Raw genomic sequence first — 9,040 nt, forward strand, 5'->3', positions numbered from 1 at the left:
TGTGTATTATTTGCTGTGAAAAACCAAATTATTACATTACATAATACCTTATAATGAAAACAGTGCTGAATAAAAAAAAAACCTATTAAAACGATAATCACTAACAATTGATTTTTGATAATTGGTCGAATAGAAGTATAATAAATTTAATAATGATTCAATAGTGAAAAATCTTACGCCTTATAACTTTTTAAATAGAATATGTAAGACTTTTGACAAGTAACTTTGGCAAATACATGCAATTACTTTTTATCTAAACGTCGACGTTTCTGATGATAATTTACAAAAAAAAAAGGATACCATAACTAGATTACCAACACATAATTTAAAGTGTTCTAGTTTCTAAAATATTCAGATCTGCCTAGAAGTGCATATTTATATTTATAAATCAGTTGCTATCAGAAATATCAAATTATGGTATCCATATTTTCGTTTATCTACTTGGTAATTTTGGACAAGACTGTGTTACCGGGTTCCCTTCACAAACTGTTAGATGTTTCTTATGACTTATAACTATAATGTTCATCCTAACAGCATTTGCACGATTACTCGTGTAACGTTCATTCGTCACATCGTCGTCGGGCGGTCCGGTGTCTGTGTTACTTCTTGTCATTCCCACCACCGCCTTGCGTGTTACCTGCCGCGGCATTCGCGCCGCCGTAGTTCTGAAACAAGTCATTATAAACTTCTTTAACACATGTTTACAACTGCATACATCATATAACGGGGTCGATTGTTTCCCCTTCAGTAGGATGTTTGTTTAAATATCGTAATCTCGAGAACTTATAAATTATCGTGGTAACATCCTGTTATATGTGTACTCGTTATTTTAGTCGTTTTATAAAATATATACTTATATAATTTTAATTTTTTTTGTAAGTATAACTTTCTTGTCTAGTTTATCTTGGTTAAAGACATTGATGTATAAGAAACACAATTGTTAACATAATATTTGCTAATAACACATATTTCTATAATAATAATTCACTTGTACTCGTCACTTGTAATAACCCCATAGAAAAGAATAAACATTTTCACAAAACTACTAAACAAAAAGGGTGTAAAAAGTCAGAGATCACTTCACAACAAGCTAACCAAAAATTAAATACATTTTTCTTCCATACAGCGTTTTACTTAAATTATATTATAAACACTATTTTCCTTTCTTCGTGTATAATATATTAGTTTCGCTACACGGGCTTAGAGTAAAAATTGCAGTACTGCTATATTACCTGATAATATTGGGCCCAAGCCTGTGCATCCGCAGCGTTCCCTTGTTGTGCACCCTGTTGTTGCTGTTGTTGGTACTGAAACAATACCAACACTAATTAGTTACTACATTGCGTCAACATGCAATAGATATATCTAAATGTAAATAGATGTTGAAGAATAATAATTTCAAGTGAAATAATAAAATAAGAAAAATTAGTGCCCGCCTAATTTTTCTTATTTTATTACTTCACTTTAAAAAATGGCTAAACAAAATTATAAACATTTATTAAACGCTCCAACAATAGATACCGATACTTTTTATTATATTTTATGTAACAACTTTACATGATCTATGAAATACAATAAAGATATAAATAAATAGTTATAACAAAAATTTATATATGTAATTGGCATAGCAATAAACAAAGAATGCCTCAATACCCTGTTATTTTACTGCTATAACTCATCTTTTACACTGGAAAACACTTGCAATGCAAGATTTTTAGCGACTATTCTTTCTACATCAATTTGCAATCAGTCAAAGAATAGAGTAGATGTGGTGTGAGTTTTGCCACAATTTGAGTGATTCCTAATAGAATCATCATCCCCTAAAATTTTTCTTAATAATTAACAACTAAATACAAGATCACATATATCTGTACTGTTTGTATTCCTATATTAGCGGCTCTCGAACACCACTATTCTCTCCACTCGCAGCTTAATCGTCGCATGACGCCAGCAGTGTGCGAAAGAGACGACATAAGTACCTTCTCTTTCCCATATATACTTCAATGTCAATTCCAGTGGAGTAACAACCTTATTCTATAAGTAAACATGTGTCTTACCCCTTGCCAGCCTTGCTGCTGCTGTTGCCACTGTTGCCACTGGTACCACTGCTGCGCGGTGTAGTTAGCGGGCCACTGCTGCTGGTTCTGTTGCTGACCTTGCTGCCCTTGTCCCTTATTGTTACCGCCCTGCCCGCCCTGTCCGGAGTTCGCGTTCCCTGCGTTCTGATTGCCCCAGTTACCCCAATTGCCCCAATTACCCCAGCCTGCTGAGAATTACAATATATTACAAGACGTAAATAAATAAAATAACGAAAACAGAATGGCACCGGTGGTTTGGCGATTTAGCAGACAAGTCTTATTACCGACGGTCGCAAATTCGATTCCTTGCACTATGCCATCTTTGTATTCATGAGTATGATTGTTTCTATTGGGTCTGGTTGTTTTCTATGTATATTACGTTATAAGTGGTTTCGTACCCAAAGAAGAAACTAGATTCAATTTAGGATGGCGTTATGTGAATTGTCTTACTTTAGGCATGCATTGCATATAGTTTTTTTGTATCCCATGTGATAATACCCCAAGAAGATATTTCACCGATAAGAGCATACATCTTAAATTATAAATGAAAGAATGTACATTCCCAGTGTATGGTGGTGTACAGAATACCATACAATAAAGTATGTTTATGTAATTTCATCATCATGTATGACCGCAATATTAAAGTAATAATATCAGTATGAATAAATACAACAAGACATCTTTTATTTAATCATCCCCATATATAACAACATTCTCGTTGATGTTATATCAGTATCAACCAAGTGTAGGGATCAACCCGTAAAGGCAGCTTAAGGGGGTCTTCCTATGTGACGGCCTGTTTTTTAGGGATATTTTAGGATTTTTTTTCTACGACCAGTAAATATTTAGAGCTTCAAGTTTTTTATCATTTATTAACACATATTTGGACAGTATAAATATAAAATTTCAGCTAAAAATATTCAGTCAAACTAGAGTTACAGCGCTCTGAACACCCCCGCCTCGAAAAAAAGAGCTCCCACTTCCTCCACGATTCCGGCTGATCGGCTTATCTGAAAAAAAAAAAAAAAAAACGGGGTTTTAATTTGTAGGCTTAAAAGCACGGAATGACCTATAATCAAATGAATATAAAAAAAAATTGGATTTTTGATAGACATTTGAAATAAAAGTTGCAAATTAGGCTTTTTTTTTTTTTGTTTTTTGCTATAAAAAAATCGAAGTTTTGAAAATTTTCGATTGATAATAGTTCATTCCATGCGTTTACATATATTGAGTGTGCCCTGTAAATTTCAAGTAATTCGGTCCAGCCGTTTCTGAGATACAATGGAGGAAAGTTTGAAAAACACAGTTTTGAGAAAAACGCGTTTAAAGTTTCAAGTCCGTTAAAAACTTAAAATATCAACTTACTCTCAATCGGCGATGCCTGGTCCATAGAGTATTCCTTCCTCTTCCTCGTGAAACTCTTTTAAAGCAGATTGTTCAGCTCTTGAGTCAATCCTGGCTTGTTTAACGACATCACTTACGCGCCGCTCAGAGCGTAAGATTCGCTTTTCATCCCGTTTCTCAACATACGCTTGGGCTTCACGACCAACAGGGCATCCCATAATCGACATAACTTTTAAAATACCTTGAAAACCTTCATTAAAGATAATAACTGCTAAGTAGCTAGCAATTTCAACAACTTTGGGACCAGAATGAAGATGTTTAGGAGCGAAAGTCCAAATCAAAGAATTCAAAGATTCGTTATTGTTTTGTGTCTCTGCTCCTAAACAACGAATTAATAATTCGTCTTTCGATAAATCTTCGAAAACCGGTTTGATAGCTTCTTGGACTTGCGGAATTAGAGGTGGTTTATCGTGATGAAATTGGTCCAGTTCATTATTAGCTTCAGCCTTACGCCATTTACACCAACTGTCTTCGCCTTCTGGACAAAATTGATGCTGAGGGTTTTCATCAGAAGAACATTTGTGATAGTACGTTGCCCAAACTTCCTTTCTCATATCTTCAAGCGAATCTGGATGGCGTCGAATTGCTAATCCGTAGAATTTTGTAATTTCTTGGATAACTTTATCAGTAAGTTTACCTGCTCCTTTTCTGTTTAAGTCTGTAGAAACGTGTCTAAACTTGTATAAACAAATATATTAATAAAAGGGAGGCCAGGTATAAAGCCGACGGTACACAATAGGCCCGGTCTCTAACTGCCAACTCACCGCTCCGAACCGCTCTTTCTTTTACCTGCTGTATCTTTAAAACGACTTCGAATTTTCTAAAATCGCTTTACTACCGTATTCTAGACATGTTAAGGGAGCAATTTATGAAAAAAAAAAATCGATTTTTTCAACCCATCACATAGGAAGACCCCCTTAACACCTCAGGAATGGCAATGTACGAGATCATGTGAGAACGTGACCTCATATCGTTTATCCCAGTAAAAAAAACTCGACAGGGTGAAGACCGGTAACGTAAATGGTGCTATTATAATAACAAGTGCACTGTGATTAAATTGGGAATGTATCTGACGAAGAAAACAATGTTAATAATAGGTACATGACTAATTTACCTTGGTTTTGATTCCAATTACCCCAGCCGCCCCATCCGCCGGCCCATTGGTTCCATCCCTGTTGATTTTGTTGGTTCTGGTTCTGGTTTTGATTTTGAGAATCCTGTTGATAAATTAAAGACATTCAAATATTAGTATAACAGAAAACGAGTTTCAAGAAACAATATTACCACAACAAATTACTAGTACTAACTATGACGTAGGTAGATGCAATAGATTATATCTACGTAGATGATGAAGAATGATAATTTTAAGTGAAATAACAGTAAGAGAAAAATAAATAATGGTATGCTTTTGATTTTGTGTGTGACGTTGGTGCATGTGGGGTTTTTGGTTTTTGGGTGTGCATTTTTTTTTTCTTATGGATAATAATGGTATGCTGCGCTAATGGTTTACATTAGCAAGGCATTAGTGGAGCACGATAAGATGAGCATGAGTTTGAAATGAAATTGTTGAAATTTACTACAATCGTTTCCAGGGAGAACTGCGTGCTAGCAATGGGGTTATTAGTCCACATTTTTAATAATCCCTTACCCCCTGGATGTGGGGGTTGTGTGTGACGTTGGTGAATGAGGGGGTTCGTGTGCGTGTGAGTGGTTGGTGGATGGAGAGTGTGTGTGTGTGTGTGTGTGTGGGGACACACACTCAGTGACCTTGTTGGGGGGCGCGTTCCTGGCGGGCGGCTGCGCGGCGCGCGGCTGCAGGGCGCCGCGGTTGGCGGACTGCGGGCCTCCGCCGGCGCCCGGCCCGCCCGCGCCCGGGCCCGGTCCTCCGCCGCGCTGCCACGAGCCCGCACCTCCGCCTCCTGTCAATTAAAAAAAACTGTACTACTCTATTGCACAATCTGATTTATAATAAAATTCACAAATTAGACGAGTCATTTCTACCACAGTCATCACTGTAATGACAACGAGACCCCTCTATAGAAGGATAAAATATATGCGCAATAAATAAGAGGTGTGCACCTTGCGAGGGCGCGGGCGGCGGGCGCTTGTCCTGGTGGTGCGGGCCCCGCGCGGGCCGGTCGCGGCCGAACCTGTCCCCGGGCGCGCCGCCGCCGCCGCCGCCGCCGAGCGCGCCGGGCGGCGGGCCGCGGCCGCCGGGCCCGCGGTCGCCGCGCGGTCCGCCGCCGGGTCCGCCGCCGCGCCCGCCGCGGAATCCGTCACGATCGCGACCGAAGTCGTTCCCGCTACCACACAGAACATACATGTCGAACTTAAAGAATGATTAGCGAGTCCGCGACCTTTTCTCTTACCTATGATATTTGGCATAAAAATAGTTTTAGGTTTAAAACTGTTAAATTTGAATTAAATAGCAACAGAATTGTAAGGAAGCCGATCACAGTAAACTAGTAAAAACCGCCCAAACCGGTCGAGCCGCTTCTAAAATTAACGCGCACAAACGCACATAATAAAAATTATAATAGTCGGCTTTCATTATCGTAATCGAGTTCGTCTATAACAACATTTCTCATAATTCTTTCATGTACAGACAGCGATCACTTCAACATTTATTATATATAATTAAACATATTAAACACACTTACGAAAATGAAATGAACATTCTTTATCGTTCTCCTCAGAGAAAAAAAAAACAAACATTACATACACTATTACGTATAAACATACAACAATTAGCAAGAAAAGGAGGCAACAATGGGCGGCCTTATCGCAGAAAAGGAATTTTTTCCGGGCGACCTTAGTATAAAAAGGAGCGATCGATCAATCAATCAGAAGCATGTTTCAAAATGGGCATTAAAAATAATAATAGCAGGTAGTGTAGTATACGCACCCCCTGCCGGGCAGCGGCGGCCCCCAGCGGTCGAACCGGCCGGGCGGCCCCCCCGCGCCGGGCCCGCCGCGGTCGCGCCCCCAGCGCCCGCCGCCGCCGCCGCCGCCGCCGCCGCCCCCGCGCGGGGCCGGGCCCCACCGACTGCCGCCGCCGCCTCCCCACCGATCCTCTGCACACACAAATTACATTATAACGTTTCCTCTTTACCACTCTTTATACTTACTCGTACCATCAATCGTTACTCCGAAATACACAACGTTCACGACGTATACGAATGTAATATATAAAGCTGATACCATAAAAGTGGATATACCTGCCGAAGTTCTCTAGGGAGACTACGGCCTAGTATTTTTCAAGAAGGGTATATTAAAGTTTTTTAAAGGTCGGCAACGCGCACGTCACACCCCCGGTGTTTCAGGCGTCCTTAGGCTACGGTAACCGTTTATCATCACTTCAAACAATAACGGTTTAGCATTAGAAAGACGCATGACGTGATGTATAGATAACGAGGATATATTCTTAGCCTCTACACCCCACGTATGTGACGTTTAAACTACATATTGTTGTAGATATCAATTCACCTATACATATTTTTTTAATGACACAACGTATCTCAGTGACCATCATTGGGCTTATCCCTCTCCTTGTACTTTTACAAACAGACAGACCATAATCTCTTCTCTTTAAAGAGCGGCATTAGTAGGCAGCCACTTGACATTACAGCCATTTGACAAATTTTCCTAATCATCAGTAACTATTAAAAATATGGAATCCAATGCCCTCAATGGTTATTCCCAAAATATATGAGAATACTAGTGATAATACATTTCCTCTTTTATACAAAAAACCAACACACAGCTTGTAATTTAGACCCCATAATTTAACATTAGTCCATATTGATCCCAATACTATCAATTCTATTTCAACTCAAGCTATATTAGAAGTTGTGTGGTCATTTATTATCAATAAAATGCCTTCATTCATTAAAAAAATATCATGTAATCAAAATGTAATCGATTACAAAAACACAATCATTTTTCACATATGAATGACAAAACAGCATAACATACAAAACAAAAATAATTTAATTGAGAACCTCTCATCCACTTCAATCCATACAAACTCCTTAGTATTATAATATTAGTAGATATTTCGATTGTTTTTCAACATCTTGGTTAACAAACTGATATAAAACCTGATGAAAAGAAGTTAGCAGGTATCTACATGAGCTCATCACTATATCATTTATTTTATCACTTGTACGTTATCACAGTAACAATTTATTGACCATATGTTTTAACTTACTTAACTATATGGCAGAGATTATAACTACCATAGGTACGTACCACTATGAGTAATAAAAAGAGCTGCCCATAGAGCATTCTCTATTCAGCTGCGTGTGATACGCGGGGGTGAATCGGTGAGATTACGAGGCTGGATGACCGTCTGCCTATTGCCTCCGTCCAACAATCTAGTGACCCAAAAGCAAAACGTTCGTCGCAATTTTTAAAGAAAAATCTATGGTTATTAGCTTTATTTATTGAAGTTGTAGATCCACAATATTTTGTGTCTGCTGCTGCTTGTTTGTTAGATCACAATTTTTTTCAGCCAAATTTTGCAGACCCAGTACCTCTGTATGAATATTTGTAGGTCGCACATGTCTTTCGTGAAACAAAGCTTCACTATACTCATGTTTATCCAGTTTCTGCACTACGAAAGACCTTTTGTCGATAAATTCAAGAGGCAACTTGATCCAATACAGCAGCGTATGTGTGTTGTATGGTAGCTTACCCACATGTTCGATTGTTTTAAGCGTAAATATAGACCAGAAACATCATCATTGTACTCGAGAATGCCACGAGTTTTAAGATTGTGCGAAACAGGAGTTAAAGCTCACTCGATTTAAACACCAATATTACATACCTATAAAATCACCAATTTTATCATGGTGACAAAAATAAACCCAATTTTCTAATGTACTACCTACCTACCTTACTATACACCCATCACTCTACGCACACATTTTACATAAATTGCATTCTCTTTATGTATTTTTTTTAATTATTATTATTTTATCAACACTCAAATTTGAATTAATTTATGTAAAAGTTGGTTATAAGATAAATCTGCAAAGCACAATTAGTACGAATTATTTTATTGTGCGTTAATGAGTATCTTCTGTCCACCGTCGCAGTCATATTTATTTATGCTAAAGCAGATTTCAAGTCCTGTCATATAAAAATACCATAGTAACATATTTGTTCCTATCGACTTTTCCTTTGACGATATTTCCTTGCGCCGATCACGCTATCAACCATTGCGTAAGTTCTATCAGGTCTGTCTGTGTGTTAACTTGTTTGTCATTTCTGATTTACGAAAAAAACATATTAAGGCACACGAGTACAAGATACATGAACCGTACGGTAACCGATTAATAACATAAACAAGTCAATAAAAACGGAGAGACAAGGGAAGCCGAGTGGGGAACGGCGAAGAGGTGAGATGAGGACATTAAAAAGCGCGGTAGTGGGTACCTCTGTCGCGGGCGAAGTCCCGGCGCTGGTTGCGGTCGTCGCGGGCGTGCCTCTTGTCTGAGGAGCGCGGCCGCTTGGCGGGCGGGGCGTCGCGGCTGGCGGAGCGCTCGCGCTTGTCC

At 38.8% G+C, this 9,040-nt stretch overlaps 1 protein-coding gene across 1 annotated transcript; it reads right to left on the reverse strand.

Annotated features, from left to right (window-relative positions):
• LOC131841453 (collagen alpha-1(I) chain-like) lies at positions 1–7,011 on the reverse strand. The gene is made up of 8 exons (XM_059189774.1): positions 6,969–7,011; positions 6,388–6,556; positions 5,560–5,785; positions 5,250–5,401; positions 4,597–4,699; positions 2,058–2,263; positions 1,233–1,307; positions 1–665 (listed from the first exon to the last, which is right to left on the reverse strand). The coding sequence occupies exons 1-8, from the start codon at positions 7,009–7,011 to the stop codon at positions 434–436; spliced, it is 1,206 nt and encodes a 401-aa protein (XP_059045757.1). The 3' UTR covers positions 1–433.
• Positions 7,012–9,040: the final 2,029 nt, after the last annotated feature.

Source organism: Achroia grisella, unplaced genomic scaffold, assembly GCF_030625045.1.
Source record: "Achroia grisella isolate CSIRO2021 unplaced genomic scaffold, CSIRO_AGI_Agris_v1 utg170, whole genome shotgun sequence".
NCBI classification, from domain to species: domain Eukaryota; kingdom Metazoa; phylum Arthropoda; class Insecta; order Lepidoptera; family Pyralidae; genus Achroia; species Achroia grisella.

Coding starts and splice junctions, on each gene's coding strand:
- LOC131841453 (XM_059189774.1), bottom strand. CDS start 7,011: ATGGTCACTGAGATACGTTGTGTCATTAAAAAAATATGTATAG. Junction 2,264..4,596: donor TAATTGGAATCAAAACCAAG/GTAAATTAGTCA, acceptor AATTCTCAGCAG/GCTGGGGTAATTGGGGCAAT. Junction 1,308..2,057: donor AGCAGCAAGGCTGGCAAGGG/GTAAGACACATG, acceptor GTATTGTTTCAG/TACCAACAACAGCAACAACA.